We start from the raw sequence: 22,483 nt of genomic DNA on the forward strand, positions 1-22,483 counted from the left end.
CATTCTTGTTCACCAAAAATAAAACTGAAAAGTGCTCTATCAAACTGAGCTCCTCTGAGGACCAAGGATTAAGCAGGGCAAAGGATTTTTCACTTGTAAACTGTGAATAAGGAGCACCCAAAGCATCCTGTAAATGAAGGCAAACCACCTTTGCTTGTTTGACCTGCTCAGCTGCAAGTCCCGGTTCACCTCTCACTGGAAGTTGCACCTGATTGGATCCATCATTCTGTGAAAGAAAGGGCAGAAATACCTTAAATACAATTATTTCTTGCCCATTATTCACTGCTTTGAGGTATAGTCCATGTAATCTGACCTTGAACTGAATACAACATAAGAATAGCCTTACTAGGTCAGACCAATGGTCCATCAAGCCCAGTAGCCTGTTCTCACGGTGGCCAATCCAGGTCCCTAGTACCTGGCCAAAACCCAAGGAGTAGTAACATTCCATGGAACCAATCCAGAGCAAGCAGTGGCTTCCCCCATGTCTTTCTCAATAACAGACTACGGACTTTTCCTCCAGCAAATTTTCCAACCCCTTCTTAAAACCAGCTACGTTACAGGATTTTTATAAAATTGTATGACGTACTACATTTGCCTACTTTTACTCAACCTGCGTGTAGTTGTACATGCAGGGAATGTTTTAGGTTGCCCTTTGAACCGGAAGCATTAGATATTATAGAGCAATGGCATCGTTGAAGTTTTGAAGCGTTACAACATCATTAGTTTGAAGGCAAGGTTACTGAAGAAGGGATTGCTCCCTGAAACTAAGCTTGGTTGAACCTATTTCTCAAGCGCAAGAAACATTTGCGGGTGGAAACACCGAATGGCGCTGCTTAACGATTTTCTGGTGGATTACATGCACGCAGCATTACTTCAAGATAAGTTTGTTTTCCATGCACTTTAGCTTCTCCACTGTTGTCTGTTCATAGTTTTTTGGGAAATGTGGAAGGTTATGATTTTTTGTTTAGATTTGTTTTTGAGTGCACTAAGGGCTCCTTTTACGAAGCCGCATTAGCGGTTAAATGCGCGTAATAGCGCGCGCTAATTTGCCGGCCGCACTAGCCGCTACCGCCTCCTCTTGAGCAGGCGGTAGTTTTTTGGTTAGCGCGCGCTAAAAATGTGCGTGCGATGAAGCCGCTAAAGCGGCTTTGTAAAAGGAGCCCTAAATCTCGTATTATTCACTCATTTACGTATGCACACTAGTGACTTCTGATGATGGAGTGCGGCTAAGAGAAAGTGGTTACTCTCTCTCTGGTTTCATTGTGGCCACTGAGCTTAGAAGCTGATTTGCCTCCTCATCAGTCACTTGTTATTAAAAATATATAATCTAAAATTTAAAAACTTGTTTATTGTATACCTTCCATACTCCCTCCGTTTCTTCACAGGGACCCTTTATATTGTATTCTTTCAAGTATCATAGCTCTTTTTGACCATTGGGCTTTTTTGTTTTGGTTAGGTAGAACTGAGACTTAGACATGTATTTTATAAAACACACAGATACATGTGTAGAGCACAAGCAGTGGGTGTAAATCAGAGCATGTGTGTACTACGAGGGCTAGATATGGGAGTTTATTTTATAGTGTTTTGGGGTCATTTCTGATGGGAAACACAAAATTATTCAAGTATCATTGATGTTCTAAAGGCATCCCTAAAGTACACTTACTAATATGTTAAGTTAATCAGGTTTTCTATTACGCCTTTACTCGATGAGGTTACAGGGAAATACTTTTAAAACCAATAGGAGGAAATATTTTTTTCACTCAGAGAATAGTTGAGCTCTGGAATGTGTTGCCAGAGGTTGTGGTAAGAGCAGATTCTGCATGTGAAACAGGCTTTACACACAAAAAAGTTTTAAAAATTTATCCCGTAAAACCCATGTAGTCTGAGTAAGATTTGAACCTTTGTTATACCGCAAATGATCCAAAGAGATCAAGGCAATGTGTAAATAAAATAACAGAATATAAAGATGAAATATCCTCCTAACAGTCGAAGACAAACCTCTGAAACAAATACAAATGAGAGAGTAAAGGGATTGTTCTCCCTTGAGAAGAGGAGGCTGAGAGGGGATATGATCGAGACTTTCATAATACTGAAAGGAATCGACAAAATAGAGCAGGAAAAAAAATTATTTACAATGTCCAATGTGACACAGACAAGAGGACATGGATTGAAGCTAAGGGGGGACAAGTTCAGGACAAATATCAGGAAATTCTGCTTCACGCAACGAGTGGTGGACACCTGGAATGCTCTTCCAGAAGAGGTAATTGCGGAATCCACCGTTCTAGGATTTAAGGGTAAGCATATGAGTGGCATAAAGTAATACGGGTAAGGGTAAACTAGATGCACATCTCCTTATGAGAAGCTTAGAGTGATATGGGGACTAAAACTATGCCAGGGTACACCTGGCGGGCCTCCGCGTGTGCGGATCGCCAGATTTGATGGACCTAGGGTCTGATCCGGAGATGGCAATTCTTATCTTCTTAGCACTCTTTAGTTAAAACTGTGATGTAGTTGCTAGTTGAAATGCAAGTAAGTGAACACACAAGGATAGAAAAGGGGTGGGGGAGGAGAGAGATAGGAGTAGGAGAAGATCAGTGGCGTGAGAGAGGCCCTTGGATTTCACCCTCAACTAAGAAATGACTCAAAGGCCTGCTTCAAGAACAAAATTTTTAATTTAGGCTCATAAGTAATATATCTCAAATTTGGATGAAGGTTGTTACATTATGCAAGAGAATATTGAAACATGATGGTAAATAAAGGCCAAATGGCCCATCCAATCTGCCTATCCGCAGCATCCACCGTCTCCTGTCTGTATGAGATTTCACATGCCTGTCCCAGTGTCCCACACTTTCTTGAATTCAGATAGTTTTTGTCTCCACCACCTCTACAGGGGAGACTATTCCATATATTTACCACCCTTTCTATAAAAAGTATGTCCTTGGATTACTCCTGAACCTATCATCTCTCAATTTCATCCTGTTTCCGCTCATTCCGGAGTTTTCCTTCATTTGAAAAAAGCTCATCTCCTGTACATTAATGTCACAAGAGATATTTAAATGTATTTTATTATGCTGTCCCATCACATGTGAGCAATAGTAGGAATGACCAGATAGTGCTGGAGCTGGAGGATCTAAGTGAATGGCACAGCTGATATGGGCTCCAAAGAGAGGCCAGGCATGGATGCATCATAGAGTCGCCATATCTTATAGCAGCTCCAGTGCTGTTCAAACATTTGATCTTGCCTTTGTACCTAATGATCCTTTGTTCTTATTCCAATCCACTTACCCCCTCTTTTACAAAACTGCGCTAGCAGTTTCTAGCGTGGGGAGTCGCGCTGAATGGCCTGCGCTGCTCCCGACGCTCATAGGAACTCATTGAGCATCGGGAGCAGCCTGGGCCATTCAGCGCGGCTCTTTCTGCGCTAAAAAATGCTAGCGCGGTTTTGTAGAAGAGGAGGTATGTCTTCTGTTGATGGTTTTGTTTCCATACCATCTAATAGGTGGGCATGCTCTGCTTCCACTACTTCTGTTTTCCTGACCAGTAAAATACACGAATATGAAAATAATGACTCTTATTTTTTCCTTTAGCTGCTAAAATTTATCCCTGAGAAAAGTGACATTGACTTACTTGGGGAACACCAGCATGAACTGGACCGTATGGCCAAAGCTGATAGATTCCTGTATGAGATGAGCAGGTATGTATTAAAATACAAGTAGGCGATAATATGGGGCTTGCTGGTCAGGGGACAAGGCACTAACGGGTGTGATTACTGCAAAACCAATGAATATGACTGTAATGATCTGCATTTTTCTACTTATGTTCAGTGCTTAATTTTTAGACAAAAAGGAACAGGAGCTGTGGCGCCAAGGGAAGGGGTGGGTAGGCCAGGGAAAGGAGCCACAGGAGAAAAAGGGACTGCATTAGGGAGTAGAGTAACTGTTCTCTGCTCTGCTCCAGAGACTCGCCCCTTCCCCACTTCCCAGCAGGCTGTCTGGATGGGAGGGGTAGGAGAACAACACTTCTGCTGCTCTGGAGTTTGAAAAGAAGTTCCAGGCCATTTCCTCCTCCCACCCCCCGAAAATGATAAAAGGGATGGAAAATCTTTCTTAAGCAGACAGGTTAGAAAGGCTGGGGCTTTTCTCCCTGGAAAAGCGCAGACTCAGAGGAGACATGATAGAGACTTTCAAGATCATGAAAGGTATAGAAAAGGTAGAAAGGGACAGATTCTTCAGCCTATTGGAAACCACAAGAACAAGGGGGCACTCAGAGAAATTGAAAGGGGACAGGTTTAGAACCAATGCCAGGAAATTCTTTTTCATTCAGAGGGTGGTGGACACTTGGAATGCGCTTCCGGAGGTTGTGATAGGACAGAGTACCCTACCGGGCTTCAAGGAAGGATTGGATAAATTCCTGAAGGACAAGGGGATCGAGGGATACAGTTAGAGGTAGAGGTAAGTTATGAAAGGGCTTAGATAGAGGGATTTAAGGGTTTAGACAACGATCACCTTACAGGTCAGGGACCTGATGGGCCGCCGCAGGAGCGGACTGTTTGGTGCGATGGACGTCTGGTCTGATCCAGCGGAGGCAATTTCTTATGTTCTTATGTAAGCCCCGTTTTATGTACTCACGTGTATTTCAAAAGTACAGGGTAGACAAACAGGCAAATAAAATACATAATTTTTCTTTTGCTTTAAAAACAATGATATTCAGGCAAAAAATTGCTTCTGTCCTCTATAGATGGGTAATTTTTAATAGACTCAGACTTAGAAATGAGTAGAGATCAACCAACTTGTTGCTTGCAAATTGTTGTCCATAATGAGAATATTTCTTAAAATATATGGGTTGCTTGAAGGTAAAAAGCAAATGTTTTAAATGGGCCCTCTCAATAGAATTCTCCGTCTAAAATTCAGAGGCCAGCTGGCATACCTGTGAACTTTGTACCTGTTGGAAAATTGTTTGAAAATGGTCCTCCTTGGATTGGCAGTTATAAAGGATTACTGTATACACTCAAATATAAGCTGAGATTTGGGGGCAAACAAAATGGGGGTCTTGGCTTATATTCGGGTCAGTGCCCACCTGCCCCCCTCTTGGACCTGTTGCAGGCCTCTGCCGGAATGCCATAAGACATGGTAGTCCAGCAGTAGGCTGGGACAGGAAGTATCCCTCCCGCCTCCTCTCCTGGCCAACTGTGACAACTTTTATCTCCCTCCTGCCTCCCCGTGTACCTTTCAATTCCTTGGTGGTCCAGTGGTGAACTGAGGACGGAGTGATCTTTCTGCGCTCCTGTCTCATGCAGATCTGCTCCCTGAATGGCTAATGCGAGTTTCTGCGGGAACTCGTGAGGTTGCCACGAGAACTCACGTCAACCTTTCAGGGAGCAAATGTGCATGGGGCAGGAGTGCAGAAAGATCACTCAAACCCAACCTCACCGTTGGGGTGGGGGGAATTACCATTTTAGATGGCGCAGCTGCTGGGAAGATGATGTCCATATCCCTCCGGTTCAGCTCTTGAGGTAAGGGGGAGGGGGGTCCGGGATCCAGTCGCAGCAGGTAGTTTACTGCAGTAGGAGAGAGTGGGCATCTCTCCTGCTCAGGGGGAGGTTAGGGGGGGTATCATGGTAGGATTTTTTATTTTTATATTTTTTTACTTGTGCTGCAGGCAGGAGAGAGTGGGCATCTCTCCTGCTGCAGGGGGGGGAGGGTCACGGCTGGGATTTTAGGCAAGGGGTGTTCTAGCAGTCTCTGACACTGACCAGTACCCCTGGACCACTCGCTTTTTTTGTAGCAAAAAGCCGACACCACTTTTAGAAAATGGCTCAGCAATTTGTAAAAGTCCACCAGAGGGCTCATTTCAATGTTGAAGAGCCCATTTGCATGTCAGTGTCAGAGACTGCTATAATCCTCACTAAAGAGGCAGATAATCCCCTTTGATAATCCGTCGCTAAACTGCGTACAGGCTAAACTGCTGGAAAACAGTTTAGCGACGGCGTTAAAGCTTTGAGAATCTAGCCCTTAGTCTTTTCCTCCCTCTCATTAAAAGTACCAAAGTTTTTATACTCTCTGTTTGTGGTGGGGATTGTTATTTTTGGGGGGGGATTGAAATTGAAATCTTTGGTACCAGTTTATGAGAAACCCAACCTTTCTCCAGATCCAAATTTAATAAGGATCGGATTCTTCTGACTGAAAATCATTATAAATGGGGATTTTTTTTTTTATTTGAAGAAAATTTATCATGACAATGATGGTGGCAGCAACATTCAGGTAAAATGACCAGCAAGAGTGTATGCGTATTGCAAATTTATTCAGGATGATGTATCCCAAATTTTATTGAAATTGGTCAAGTTGTGACTAAAGTTATGTAGAAAATAACCTTTTCATATTTTTGAAACAGTGCATATACTTTTAACATTTTCAAGTAAGTTCTTTCAATTTAATTTGATTAATGACTTTTGTTGATCACTGTTTCCCTGAATCTAGATAGTTAGTCCAAAGCCCGCCTAAAATAAACCCAATTCTGTAACCAACGTCCATGTTATAGACGCCAGTTACAGAACCATGTTAGTGTAGACGCGGCCGCTACACTTATCGCGGCAAGGTATCTCCCTGCCGTGATAGGTATAGCAGCCACGGTTGCCTGTTCCCTCCCCCCCCGAATGAATCAGACAGGAGGGATGCCCAATCCCTCCTCCCTGGAAGATCCTCCCCCCACGCCCCCCGACAATCGCCGACAGCAGGGTGCTCAATCCCTCCTGCCTGCAGACTTCCCCACCCCGAAATTCGCCAGCAGGAGAGTGCTCAACCCCTCCTGCCAGAAGGCCCCCCCATCTCCCTGAAGTTCATCGGCAAGAGGGTACTCAACCCCTCCTGCTGGAAGACCCCCCCCCAAAGTTCACCAGCAGGAGGGTTCCCAAACCCTCCTGCCGGAAGACACCCCCCCCACAAACCTTAATTGTTGGACAGACGGGTCTTCCTATTATCCGGCAGGCCCGCCTCTGTTGAAATGAGGCGGGCCACCCCTGAGAAGCCTAAGGCCTGATTGGCCCAGGCACCTAAGGCCCCTCCTAGAGGATTGGCGGCAAACATTGGGGGGGGGGTCTTCCGGCAGGAGGGATTGAGCACCCTCCTGCTGGCGAACTTTGGGGTGGGGGCCTTCTTGCAGTAGGGGTTGAGCACCCTTAGATCAAAGATCAGTGCCCTAATTGAGTCTAGCCTTACCTGCGTACATTCTGGTCCCAGCAGGAACTTGTCTAACTTTGTCTTGAATCCCTGGAGGGTGTTTTCCTCTAAAAAAGCCTCCGGAAGAGCGTTCCAGATTTCTACCACTCTCTGGGTGAAGAAGAACGTCCTTACGTTTGTACAGAATCTATCCCCTTTTAACTTTAGAGTGCCCCCTCTCTCCACCTTGGAGAAGGTGAACAACTTGTCTCTATGTACTAATTCTATTCCCTTCATTATCTTGAATGGTTCGATCATGTCCCCTCTCAGTCTCCTCTGTTCGAGAGAGAAGAGGCCCAGCTTCTCTAATCTCTCACTGTACGGCAACTCCTCCAGCCCCTTAAACATTTTAGTCGCTCTTTTCTGGACCCTTTCGAGTAGTACTGTGTCCTTCTTCATGTATGGTGACCAGTGCTGGGCGTAGTATTCCAGGTGGGGGCGTACCATGGCCCGGTACAGCAGCATGATAACCTTCTCCGATCTGTTTGTGATCCCCTTCTTAATCATTCGTAGCCCTTTTCACCGCTGCCATGCATTGGGCGGATGATTTCATTGACTTGTCTACCAGTACTCCCAAGTCTCTTTCCTGGGGGGGGTCTCTCCGAGTACTACACCGGACATCCTGTATTCGTGTATAAGATTTTTGTTATCGACATGCATCACCTTACACTTATCTACGTTAAACCTCATTTGCCATGTCGCAGCCCATTTCTCGAACGTGTTTATGTCACGTTGCAGGTCTTCGCAATCCTTATGTGTCTTCACTATTCTGAATAATTTAGTATCGTCTACAAACTTAATCACCTCGCTCGTCGTACCAATTTCCAGGTTGTTTATAAATATGTTGAAGAGCATGGGTCCAAGCACCGAACCCTATGGCACTCCACTCGTGACGCTTTTCCAGTCCAAGTATTGTCCATTTACCACCCCCCCCCACTCTCTGTTTCCTATCCGCCAACCAGTTTTTAATCCACGTGAGTATTTCACCCTCGATTCCATGGCTCGCAATTTTTCAAATTAGTCATTCATGCTGTGACATAATTCAGAACTGTGCTGAAACCTGAGGCTGAGTTTTCAGTTTATACTGCTTTTACTCCTGAATTGGCTAATGTGTTGTTTATCTGTGAATTAGTTCTTTGTTATGCATGGAGATCATGCCAGAATTAAAGGTGGGATAGTTTCCATTTATGTTCACATTTAGATCCTGCATTTGACTTTGAAACTGAAGTCACCTATATTTAATACACGGTTAGTCATCTCTGTGATCACTAATCCTGGAATACAATTCTCTCCCTGGGTGTGGGATTAATTACTCCAGGATGAACTCATTCTCAGATTCCACCTTCCATTGTAATTTTGAGCCTCAGTGAGTCTAGAACAAACGTGTGCCCTGTACTGCTTTAGGGGCATGTGTGCAAATGTTATAATATACATCATAATCTTGAGGTCTTGAAGCTTCTCTAAACATTTAAAGCTTAGTTCAGGCTCACTCTCACCTTTAGTTTGCTTAAAAGGATGTTATTCACCCGTGTCTGCTTTTGCAAAATGATCTCTCTCTATTTTTAGCAAATAACCTGCTTACAACAGCACTTGAATGTTGCCTGTGCGGAAACCCTTTCTCTGTGCTGAAGAGAAAATATACATTCTCTCTGCAGTTGGGCAGCCAAGTGAGGATACAGTGCTCCTGCCCTCTGTCTGTGACCCTCTTCTGGAGCTTCCAAGAGAGCAGTTTATATTTTCTCCTAGACTCTACAGGAGATTAGACTGCCAGTGCGAGGGGAAACAGCAGATACCCCCTCCCTTCCTCGATATGTAGTTGGTGTTTGTAGCACTATAGTTTTGTGAAATGTGCAGATGAGGAAATTTTTTTTTTTTTCAATACACTAAACTTTTATAAACCTTTTATAATATGAGTATTTGTAATTCAGTCACCTTTCAAACTACAATCACTCCCAAAATAACTTCAAAGAAAACTCCAAATTAGTGGCAAAACATTGCCCACAGCTTTTACTACAGCACGCATAACTTGAAAACAGAAAATTAACATATCACCATGCAATACAAATTGCTTCTCCTACAACTAGGCGGTACCGAACTAGCGGTACCGAACTAGCTGTCTATGACCACAGACTTTTAACTCTTATCAAAATACACGACCTGCAGTACCGAAAGGCCATGCTCGGTCTCATGATGGTATTGCGCATGAGTCCCAACAAACAATACCAGTGAACCCCAATATCTTGGTGAATAATGTAACTAACCCTCTTCCCATCTTCTGTGCCTGCTGCAACCGCTACCAACCCTCTCAATTCCTTCTAAAAAGGGGTGGGCTGGGTGGGATATCTTTCTTCCCATAGTCTCCCGCCGCCCACCAACCCACAAAATATCCCTTCCAGCACAATATCTCCCTCCCAACTCCTCCCTTTGTTTCCAACTCTCCAATCCCTACTCTCCTTTTCTTCCACCACAGCCAACTCTTCCTGATTCCCTTTACACCTTAATCCTTTCTTTCCTCAATACCCTTCACAAATCCTAAACCCTTCCAGCCTCATTACTCTCCCTTCTAGCTGCCCAATTCCCCTAACTTACTTCCCTACTAAATCCCTCCCAATTAACCCCTAGAATGCTCACCCAATATTATCAGACCTCTGTCTAAAACAGAGGTCCTCTTTAAATGTGCAGGTTCAAATATTTTCATGTTGAGAAGCAATGGTTTGGAGTTCACTCTTGTGCCACTTTGTTTTTGCATAGTTGTCACAAGAAAGACTGAAGTCATCTGATTTTTTTTTTTTTTCTTTCTGCCTCAAAGATGTCACTAGGCTCCAGCCACAGAAGGAGGGAGAAGGAAGCGCAGCAAGGCAAAAACACAGCAGTGGTCCATCTTGCTTTCCTAAATAGCAATTCATCAAAGCCCAAATTATTAATTTTGATTTATTAACTGCCTTTTTGAAGAAATTCACCCAAGACCATGTACAGTATTACCTGGACATAGGCAATAAGCGAAAACATCAGAAAACAAATCCAAATAACAATACATGCCATAATTAAAACAAGGATGTTGGAGATTTATTTTTAAATTCCTACCCATGAAAATATAGCTTGTATTTCTAAAGAATAAGTTCAGCTGAGAGGCATAGGGACCATGCTACCATAGATTCCGTATATTTCCTTGAAAGCAATCTTTATTTCTTGAAAAACTGGATTATTCTGGCATATATTATGGTAAACACAGTTTTTCCTCTGATGATTCCATGACATAACATGCATCTCTAGTGCCAAACCCTCCAAACAATATGTTTTGTTATTCCAGAATAAATCATTACCAGCAAAAGCTGCAATCCCTGTACTTCAAGAAGAAGTTTGCTGAGAGACTTGCCGAAGTTAAACCCAAGGTTGAAGGTAATTGATTGATATGTGCACTAGTACTGGGTCTTGTTAATGCTTTTTGATACCCATAGGGTTTCCCAGTGCTGTGATTGAGGGGAGGGTATTGAGCACACAGACCGTAGCTACTCATGATTCTTTCTTAGAATTTTTTCTTTTGTTTGACATTATTCAGCAAGACACAGAGGATGGATTGGTCCACCTTCAGCAGCATAGATATCAAAAGGTCAGCAAAGTACATTCTCTAGCTCTTGGGCCTAAGCCGATAATGACAAGGAAGGTGATATACAATCTGCCAGACATATTCAAGAGCTAGGCAGGGAGTTTTTATTGCTTTTTGTAGTAAAATACTGGGCTATATATAAAGGACATGTATAGGTTTCTTAAAAATATCCTGTTTTGTGTGTACCTAGTTGGGATTATGAAATTTATATTTAAACATAGAGACATGATGGCAGAGAAAGGCCAAATGGCCCATCTAGTCTGCCTATCCACAGCATCCACTATCTCCTCCTCTCCATAAGAGATCCCACGTACCTGTCCCACAATTTCTTGAATTCAGACAGTCTTTGTTTTCACCACCTCTATTGTGAGACTATTCCATGATCAACCACCCTTTCTGTAAAGAAAAAAGTATTTCCTTAGATTACTCCTGAGCATATCACCTCTTAACCTCATTCTTTGCCCTCTCAATCTGGAGTTTCCTTTCAATTGAAAGAGACTCACCTAATGTGTATTTATGCCACATAGGAATTTAAACATCTGTATCATATCTCCCCTCTCCCTCCTTTCCTGCAAAGTATACATATTGAGATCTTTAAATCTATTCCCGTGTGCCTTATGGCGCGTAGACCATCAATCATTTTAGGTGCCTTTCTTAGGGTGACACTATCCTGTTTATATCTTTTTGAATGTGCAGTCTCCAAAATTGTACACACTATTCCAAATAAGGTCTCACCAGAGTCTTATACAGGGATATTAATATCTCCTTTTTCCTACTGGCCATACCTCTACCTATTCACCCAAGCATCCTTCTAGTTTAGTTTAATTAGTTTAATTTATTATTTCTAATCCGCCTTTGTCCAAGGCAGATCACAAAAGATACTTATATAATAAAACAATCATAATCGTACATACAAACTTCACTAACATAAAATCTACTGTCACTTGAAACCCAACATTACTGAGTACCATATTTCTAGCTTTCACCATCACCTTTTCAACCTGTTTGGCCACCTTTAGATCATCACACACTATCATACCCAAGTCTCTCTCCTCTTTAGTGCACAAAAGTTCTTTACCCCTAAACTGTACTGTTCCCGCGGGTTTCTGCAGCCCAAATGCTTGATCTTGCATTTCTTAGCATTAGATCTTAGCTGCCAAATTTCAGACCGTTCCTCAAGCTTCGCTAGGTCCTTCCTCACATTTTCCACACCATCAGGGGTGTCTACTCTGTTGCAGATTTTTGTATCATCCGCAAAGAAGCAAATTTTACTTAACAGCCCTTCAGCAATATCACTTACAAAAACGTTAAAAAGAACAGGCCTAAGAACCGAACCTTGAGGCAAACAGCACTAGTAACATCCCTTTCCCCAGAGCGATCTCCATTGACCACTGTCCTCTGTTGCCTTCAACTCAACCAGTTCCTGACCCAGTCTGTCTCATTCTGAGGGCACTCAGTTTATTTATTAGATTCCTGCGTGGAACATTGTCAAAGGCTTTGCTAAAATCTAAATACACCACATCTAGCACTCTCCTTCTATTCAATTCTCTGGCCACCCAGTCAAAAAAATTAATCAGATTTGTCTGACAAGACCTGCCTCTAGTGAATCCATGTTGCCTCTGGTCCTGTAATCCTTTGGATTCCAGAAACTGCACTATTCTCTGTTTTAAAAGTGTTTCCATTAATTTACTTACCACAAAATTCAGACTTACCAGCATGTAGCTCCCTACTTCTTCCTTAATTCCACTTTTATGTTCTCCAGTACCACTCCAGACTCTAGAGAATCATTTAAAAGATCAGCCAGCAGAGCCGCCAGAACTTCCCTCGGATACACCATCCGGCCCCATCGTTTTATCCACATTAGTTCAGCAAGCTCCTCTAAAAATTGATCAGGGTCTACCACACCTCCAGTCCTTTTTGCTTTTGTTTTCTGTGGTCCTGCTCCTGACGCTTCAGCTGTGAACACAGAACAGAAATATTAGTTAAGCAATTCATCCTTATCTTTATCAGCTTCAACTGTACATATTCATCTCCTTCACATTTGAGTCTCACAATGCCAATTTTCGCTTTTTCCTATCGCTAATAAATCTAAAAATATGTCTTCCCCCCCCCCATTTTACTGTCTATTTTTTTTCTTCCATTTGTATCTTTGTTTTCCCGACTACTTGACCAGTCTCTCTTAACTTTTTAACTTATTTTTGCCTGTCGTCTTCTTTCTGCGATCTTTTGTAGTGTATGAAAGCTAATCTTTTTCTTACCTTCTCAGCTACTACTTTTGAGAACCAAAGCAGCCTTCTTTCCCTCTTACTTTTGTTGCTTACTTTTTTTCAAAAATGGTTTGTTGCCCTTACAATAGCTCCTTTCTGTTTTGCTCACTGTTTCCCTACTTCTTCCAGATGTTCCCATCCAGACAATTCCTTGACATAATCCCCCATCTGAACAAAGCTAGTTGTTGGAATTTTTTTAAGTTTAGAACCTTCATTTTTGAATGAGGCCTCTCTACACCTATTCTAATATTAAACCATACCATGCAGTGATCATGGGATGCCAAATGATCAACCACTATAACATCAGAAATACTTTCCCCATTTGTAAACACTAAGTCCACTGGGTTCCATCACCAACTGCTGGAACAGTTCTCCCTGTAGAGAATCTGGGATCTCCCAACTTCTAGGAGATCCCACAATAGGGATACTCCAATCAACATCTGGCATATTAAAATTCCTATTAGTAGTACTTCACCTTTTACAGCTATATTTAAATGTCTTCTATTAAATCTCTGTCCACTTCTTCCATCTGTGAAGAAGGGCCTGTATATCACACCAATGTAAATATATTCACTATTCCCTCTTTCCAAATTCACAGTGCCTCTTCCTTACCCTGTAGATCCTGCAATTGTGTGGCTTTAATATGATCTTTAACATATAATGCTGCTCCCCCTCCTTTTCTTCCTACCCTGTCTTTCTTGGACAGATTATAGCCCAGCATAACTATATCCCAGTCACCGCTCTCTATGGAATCACATATTTGTGATCACCACTAAATCCAACTCATCTCTTCCATCACAGCCTCTAGATCAAGAACCTTGTTTCCCATACTTTGAGCTTTATTATATACTGCTTTCAAGACACTGTCCCTTTTTCTCATTTATGTAAAGGTATCTAGTGAATCACTTATCTAAGGGCTTATACTTACCTTGTGGTTTCGATCACCCTGCTCCAATGATTCTAGTTTAAAACTCTTCTTAGTAGGTTAGCCAGTCTGCTGCTGAAGACATGTCTTCCCTTCTTTGATAGATGCACACCATCCCTATTCAGCAGCCCTTGGAAAATCATCCCATTGTCCAAGAAAGCAAAATGCTCTAAACAATACCATCCGCAGAGCCACACATTCATCTCCAGTATGAAAGCTTTTCTGCTCTGACCTTTACACTCAACAGGAAGGATTGATGAGTACACCATCTGAGCACCTGACTGCTTCACCTTCTCTCCTAGAGCCACAGAGTCACTTTTGATACATTCGGAGGTGTGCTTCACTATCATTAATGCCAAATGGATGAGTAGAATCAGATAATAGTCATTAAGCTTGATTAGTCTCAGCAAGCTTTTCATAACATCTTGAGTTTTGGGACAATCACACCTCCCGGGACATCATGTCTGGTCTGCAGATGAAAAAAACTGAAAGTACTAGTTCAAAAGATATCTCCAAATGCTGGACACATTCACACTTTTAAAAGACTATTTTGTAAACTACTCCATAAAGTGCTTTTTCCTATGGATAGTTATTTGTATGAATCTTTAGAATGCAATCGAGCACAGCATACTTCTGATTGCCAAGGTCTCCATCGATCCAATTTTTAATGACTTTTTAATAAATTATTTTATATATTTTATATTTCTTTTTTTTATTGTGCAGACTTGCTAATAAGATAACCACTTAGGTTGTGCTTCTATTCAATGCGTTATTAATCTTCAACTGACATGCATTCCCCATCGGAAACCCTCCCCAGGGTTGAGGAGAACTGAAACAACTGAGGGAGCCGTTGTCTGACACTTTTGTACCTCTCAGAAGACAATCACAAACCACCACTACCTTTCACCTCCTAGTGGTTACAGATCCAGCAACTTTGGGGATTTCAAGCTTTGATGTATGTTCTCACTGGGATGTTCTCATCTCCTCCACTTCCAGGGCTGCATACCTGTTCTTCAGTTCTAGGGTAAGTGGAGTCACAGCATCGATCCTGCAGGGTCTTGTAACCTGAGTCCAGCTGTTCTCCATCAGCACGGCCTTCTCTTCCCTACTGCTAGAAATCTTTGATGGCTCATGAAACATTTCATCCATGTATCTCTCATTCTCACGGATGCTTCTAAGCCTTGCCAACTCCTCTCTCAGTTCCTTCACAAGGGATTCAAGCTGAAGACAGCTTGCACAAGGAACCACCCCCACTGCTTTGGTAACATTTTCTGTCTTCACAGAGACAGAAGCCGTGACTTGGGCAACAGGTTTAGCGACACAATGTTTTCCAGCGATACTGGGGTTGCAGAAGTGCTCAAACATGATGAAAGAAAAAAGAGAAAGAGAAAAAAATCCTACCAAAGCAATATTCTTTTCTTGATTATCTAAAAAGCCTGTACATCAAAAGATCAGCCTTGGGGTGGGTGGGAGCTTTATTGTACTACTTCAGAGGAGCTGGAAGGTAAAATACATTGGTTGGACAAAATACTGAAATATTTTCATAAAAATAAAAAGACCAAATCAAAAGCTTATATGACCATTGTCAATAGAGGCCAATCAAATTTTAGTTTCAGCACTGAAGTTAGTTAGGTGCCATTGACTTGTGTTTGAGTGAATTATTCATCTAAAGAGAAATCGGTTTGTGCTAGTCCAGTAAGGTCCTCCAGCGTCATCCCCATGGTTGTTTTCAACATGTCCAGCCATTTGATTGCTGGTCGCCCTCTTCACCTGGTTTCTTCAATCTTCCCAAACATGATGTCCTCCTCCAATGATCTTTCTATTCATCATTTAACTTCATCATTTGGGCTTCGTGTGACATAGCCGGATTTGTTAGTTCTTCTCCAACACCAAAGCTCAATTGAATCAACTTTCTTTGTTTTGTTTCTGTAGTTTTTATTTATTAATATATTTAAAAATTTCTTACTCACTGCATCCTGTAGTTTTGTGCGAGTTACAGGGTTACATTCATAATTACAAAATCTACTGCTATAAGACAACTTTATGTACAAACAATACATAGGCATAAATCAATTTCATTTCAGAGCTGTAGTGCTAACAACAGATTACACTTCTTCCAAATCTGCAGTTTCAGTATCCGCAGATTCGGTTATTCGCGATTTTTTTTTTGGGGGGGAAAGAAACGCTGCATCCTGGACCTCCCCGGACCTTACCTGGTGGTTTAGCGGGCTTTCAGGGCAGGAGCGATCTTACAATGCTCCTGCCCCATGCAGATCACTCATACAAACTGGCTGCGGGGAGTTCCCGTCGAAGTCTTGAGAGACTATGGGAACTCACAGTTGCCATTTTGTATGAGTGATCTGCACAGGGCAGGAGCGAAGGAAGATTGCTCCTGCCCCGAAAGCCCACTAGACCACAAGGTAAGGTCAGGGATGCCGGGGGAAGGCGGGGGTGGGTCAGAGCTGGCCCAAATGTTATTCGCAAATTTTCAATATTCGCGGGCCAGCTCTGCCCCTAACCTCCGTGAATATTGAGGGAGAAGTGTAATCTGAAAAGTTAATAGTGTAAGAGCTTTCTTTATTTCAAGTGGTAAGGCATTCCACAGCAATACGCCTTAAACTGCTAACACTGAGTGACGATTGCTCCCTAATCTCACCTGCTTCAATGAAGGTAGTGTCCAGCTTTCGTATCCATAATTGACCACTGTAAAAATGAGCGCGTGGACAAGTCTGATCTTCATTTTAGAGTGTTATTTCTTTGCCTTTGAAAATTTTGTGGAGAGCTTTCATTGAAGAGTGACCAGAATATTTCTTCCTTGCTAGTTGCAAGAATTTATGGAAAATCTATACAAAAAAAGCAACAAGGATAACATTGTACCTTTGCTTTGAAAATTCTCTAAACAAGTTTAAAACACATCTTAAAGACATTTCTTTTTAAAGACACTTATCAAAATTCCAATTGAGCTCCCTCAAAAACAGGAAAATAAAAATGTTTTCAGGAAGCAACACCCCCTTTTTTCCTCTTGTTTTAGCCTTCCCTTCTTCCCCTCCTTTTATTTTTATTTATACAATGTAATTAAAATTTTCCTTTTCCCCTTCTTTCCCTTTGTCCCATACCCATCATAATAAAGTCTTTGTTTTGTTCTCAATCCCCCTATTTTTATTTTGATCTATTTTTTTTTTATATAATTTTAACATTTTAAATAATCTCTTATTTTATATTATTGTAAACCAACCAGATACTTGTGATGGTCGGTATATCAAATTATAAATAAACTTTAAAACCTTGATTGGGGAAACTGAACTGGAAACTTGATGCTGAATAAGAAACATATTTTAAAAGAAGTCATAGCAGCAATTAAAGCTTAATTGAAAAACATGTATTGATAGTATTCCAGTTGACTGGTATTGACAGTATTCCAATTGAATTAAAGTCTCAGAAGGTGCTATAATGAAAGGAGAAAACATGGAGATCATTACTTTTCATACCTATACCAAAGAATGGAGATGCCAAGGACTGTAACAGCTACAGAAAGATTGCATTAATTCCACACACCAGCAAAATATTGCTGAAAATAATACAACAAAGGCTACAATCATGCATTGAACAAGAACTACCTGAAGTTCAGGCTGGTTTCAAAAAAGGTCGAGGGACAAGAGACATTATTGCCAATGTTAGATGGATATTGGAGAAGAGCAAAGAAAACCAAAAGCCCCTATACTTTTGCTTCGACTACAGCAAAGCTTTTGACTCTGTGGATCACAATAAACTATGAAGAACTCTAGCACAAATGGGAATACCCAAACACATAGTTGATAAAGAGTCTCAATGAAAATCAAGAAGCTACATTGAGAACAGAATATGGCAACACTGATTGGTTTCCAATAAAACATGGCATCAGGCAAAGATGCATCTTGTCACTTTACCTGTCCAACCTTTATGGCGAAACCATCTTCAGAAAAGCAAATTTGGAAGAAGAAAGCATTGGTTTCAAAGTTGGTGGCTAAAATATAAATAACCTGTGCAATGCACATGATACAACGCTCATCACCAGCAGCAAAGAAGACATGCTGTATCTACTGAGAAAAGTCAAAGCCGAAAGTCATCACATGGGATTAGAACTAAACATAAACAAGACGAAGATCATGAACACGGAAAATGATGACGATTTTGAGCTTGAAGATGATAGAATAGAAGTTGTAAAGGATTTCAGCACTGAAACTAGCCCAAAATCTATTTTTGGGTTGTTTTCAATTTTGGTCAAAAATGTCCCCATGTTTTGGGCAGAAACTGAAACTCTGTGTTATATCCCATAATCCAAGAGTAGCTCCTCATCTTTCTTCCTCCCACCCCCTCCTGCCAAAGTGAAGTAGCCATCCATCCTGGACCCCCTAGCCAAGTGCTTCTCCCAGGCCTAGTTGTGTGGTTGGAGGAGGAATGAACACTAGTCACTTTTGCCTGTACCAAATCTATTCTCAAAATAGCTGCCATGACCTTCCTTCTCTGAAAGGAGGGAGGCAGAGTCAGGATTAGGGGCCATCACACTCGGTTTCGGTAAAACCAGACAGCAAATTTCGGTCACAGATTCAGTTTCAGCCAAAACTGACAAAATGTTGCATTTTATAAGATAGTTTTGAAATGTGTTTGGTTGTATTCTGTTTAGAAAAGTGTCACCCTCTGCATGTCAAGTACATTTTTTGGTGAGGCATTGTCCAATCCCAACCTTCTGCTTTTACCATCTTTCACTGTTAAGTTCTTCATTTTCAGCTTGTGGATTGGGTAAATATGAAAATAAAACTGGTGGACAATTCTAGTCCTTGATAGATGCACATCGGTCTGATTTGCAGGATATCTGTAAAAAAAAATAAATTATAGGATATCTATGTGCCTTGAGGATCAGAATTGTCCACCATTGAAATAGTCTTCCCTGAGGTGTTAAAATGTGGTCCGTTTATTAAAGAGTGGAATGCAGATCTGTCATTTTGGCTTTTAATGTTTGTTTCTGTCATCTACAAGCTGGTTTTACTCATGCATATAAAAGAGAGCCTGTTCCATACACAGCATGATTAGGGAGAAACCATAGTACTGTGTAAAGAGTGAATTGGCAGGCTTGGATAAACAGTCTTTCAGAACATGGAAAGAATGTGGTACAAAATGCTGCCTTCTTGCATGAAAAAAGTGTTTCATGTTCTTTGGAGATTTTTTTCTCTCTCTTCAAGCCCTGAGAAAAATTGCTGAAGGGGGCAAATCATTTAGTACTTTTTAGGGGTAATTTTAAACAAGACACCTATATGAGAAATCCACCTCTTTTAGAAAGGTAACAGAGGTGCCTATGGGGCAGTTCTATAACTGGGTGCCTCTAGAGCAGGGTTGTCCAACCTTTAGGCTTCCCTGGGCTGCACTGGCCGAAAAAAATGTTTCTGGGGCTGCACAAACGTGCAAACGCTGCAGCAAGACAGAGGAGGGAGCTGGCAAGACGGTAAACACCCGGGGACAGCAGAGGAAAATACTGCATCACCCTTGACCGGGGCCGCACATAATACTTCACGGGGCCGCAGGTTGGACACCCCTGCTCTAGAGAGTGCGTGTGGTGGAAGCCTTTTAAGCAAAAGAGCTAGGTACCTAGATTACATTATAGAATGCTAGCATGACTGGCTATCAATGCACTTAAGTCAGCTATAGAACCGGTGGTGGAGATGAAACTGTGATGGAATTCAAAACAGCGTGGGATGAACACAGAGGATTTCTAATTAGAAAATGAATGGTATAAATTGAAGAACTAAGACTGGTACTGGGCGAACTAAGATTGGTACTGGGCAAACTTGCACAGTTTGTGTCCCATAAATGGCAATTCAGTTTAGAATGGTCTGGGAATGGCTTCAACGGACAGTGCTGGGCAGACTTTCTGTATCCTGCAAATGACAAGATGGTTTGGATAGGCTGGAGTGAGCTTCGATGGCTCCAATAGTTGAAACCTAAGGACAGTACCAGAGGGACATCTACTGTATATGGCCCAGAAATATCACAGAAAAAAGACAATTTAATTTAATCATGAATTTATAAGGTGTGTAACTATTGGGCAGACTGGATAAACTGTTCAAGTCTTTATCTGCTGTCAGTTACTATGTTATAGATGGGCAGTTAGACTTGCCCTTAATTTTTCCCCTAAAACAGGCCAAGACTGCCATCTATTTGCTGTATGTAAGGATGGTGAATTTTGACAGCTGGCACCCTTCCAATGGGGTCCCACCAAGGATCCCCACTTTCACCATCAGTGTTCAACCTTCTAATGCAATTTTTGGGAGCCAACCTAGAACTTGCATGAATAAAACATTTCAACTACCGTATTTCCCCGAAAATAAGACAGTGTCTTATATTCATTTGGGGCCCAAAAATGGCACTAGGTCTTATTTTTGGGTAGGACTTATTTTTTTCATGTACATGATCATCTCTGCCTTCCTCTCCTTCACCCCAATTCTTCCTCTTTCCTTTCTCCCACATGTGCAACATCTTTCCTCCCCTCTCACTCATCCCCCTGTGCAGCAAAACCCTTGCCCAGCTTCTATCCTTCCCTCCCTCCCATCCCTCATGCAGCAGAACCCTTGAGCACCCGCCACCGCGCAGCCGAACCGCTGACCCTCCATCCTTCCCTCACAACCAATCCCCGCCAACTGCAACCATAAATACCTTCCAGCAGAGGAGCGTCAGGCCAGCAGCACTCACAGGCTGCATCGCAGCCTTCTCGCTGGGGCCTTCTGTGTGCCACATTATTGATGATGTCATCACTATAAAGAAGGCTCCAGCAAGAAGGCCGCGAAGCAGCCTGTGAGTGTTGCTGGCCCGACGCTCCTCTGCCGGAAGGTATTTATGGTTGCGGTCGGCGGGGATAGGTTGGGAGGGAAGAATGGAGGGTCAGAGAGGGTTTGGCAATTCGGCTGCGGGGCTTATTTTCAGGGGTAGGGCTTATATTAAGACCTACTCCGAAAATCATGCTAGGGCTTATTTTCAGGGTAGGTCTTATTTTCGGGGAAACACGGTAGGCAGATGACATAACGATTATGCTACCAGGTAACAGCTGCATTAGCCAGCACCCTCACCACTGTTAAAAAAATGTGTCCAAATCATAGAAAACTGGACCTCAACCCACTGCCTCAAACTAAATAAGAATAAAAGCAAATTCCTTTGTCTAGGACCCTCAATTGACCTACGCTACACTCAAAATAACTGTGAGATCACGGAAATCTTTATCTTGTTGAAGTAAATTCTCTTGAGTTCCAAAAGGTTGATCCCCTATTTAATCATCTATTAAAGTTCCCCAGTTCGATTTTTCTTAAAATAAATTTTTGATCCTTAATCACCACTAATACGGTCTCTTTTAAATTATTTGTCTCAATATGTAATGCAGAGATTTTATCCAGTCTTACATAGTAACATAGTAAATGACGGCAGATAAAGACCTGAACGGTCCATCCAGTCTTCACCGTTCAGCTCTTTATCTGCCATCATTTTCTGTATGTTTTGTTGTACCTTGTCTACATTTTGAGAAATTAAATTGGCTTTACTTACAAGTGCTTGCCATATCTTGTGCCGTTTTTTCCAATCCTTGGTTTTATATACTACCATATTTTCACGCATATAACGCGCGCGTTATACACGATTTTACAAACCGTGTATAACCATGCGCTTTATATTCGTGAGCGCGTTATCCCCTTTTTTTTTTTTACATGGTTCCCCCCCGACGTTCAATTCACCCCCCCACAGGACCGCTCGCACCCACACCCCGAAGGACCGCTCGCACCCCCACAGCCTCCCCACCCCCCCATCATGTAGAAGTTTCCTACCGTCGTCCTGCTGCTTCCTCTGCCGGCTACGCTGCTTCCTCTTCTGGCGGTCCCGCCCTTTCTCTGACGTGTTCAAGCGCAAGCAGTCCTTCGGGGTGGGGGTGCGAGCGGTCCTGCGGGGGGGGGTGAATCGGACATCGGGGGGCATCAGGCTTTCAGGGTGGGGACAGGACTTCAAGGGGGAGAGGAGAGTCGGGGGGGCTAAAGGAGAGTGGGCTGGCCAGAGGAGAGTCGGGGCGGGCTAAAGGAGAGTCGGGCTGGCCAGAGGAGAGTCGGGGCGGGCTAAAGGGGAGTTTTCTGGCCAGAGGAGAGTCGGGGTGGGCTAAAGGAGAGTGGGCTGGCCAGAGGAGAGTCGGGGCGGGCTAAAGGAGAGTGGACTGGCCAGAGGAGAGTCGGGGCGGTCTAAAGGAGAGTCGGGCTGGCCAGAGGAGAGTCGGGGCGGGCTAAAGGAGAGTGGGCTGGCCAGAGGAGAGTCGGGGCGGGCTAAAGGGGAGTCGGGCTGGCCAGAGGAGAGTCGGGGCGGGCTAAAGGAGAGTGGGCTGGCCAGAGGAGAGTCGGGGCGGGCTAAAGGAGAGTCAGGCTGGCCAGAGGAGAGTCGGGGCGGGCTAAAGGAGAGTGGGCTGGCCAGA

At 42.8% G+C, this 22,483-nt stretch overlaps 1 protein-coding gene across 1 annotated transcript in view; it reads left to right on the forward strand.

Moving 5' to 3' along the window:
- The window catches only part of DAAM1 (dishevelled associated activator of morphogenesis 1), a 342,176-nt gene that overhangs the window by 286,735 nt on the left and 32,958 nt on the right, over positions 1-22,483 (forward strand). Inside the window, 2 exon segments of the mRNA XM_033952248.1 lie at positions 3,588-3,694; positions 10,525-10,613. Coding sequence (XP_033808139.1) covers positions 3,588-3,694; positions 10,525-10,613 — 196 coding nt within the window.

This window comes from Geotrypetes seraphini, chromosome 7 (assembly GCF_902459505.1).
Source record: "Geotrypetes seraphini chromosome 7, aGeoSer1.1, whole genome shotgun sequence".
Lineage (NCBI taxonomy): Eukaryota > Metazoa > Chordata > Amphibia > Gymnophiona > Dermophiidae > Geotrypetes > Geotrypetes seraphini.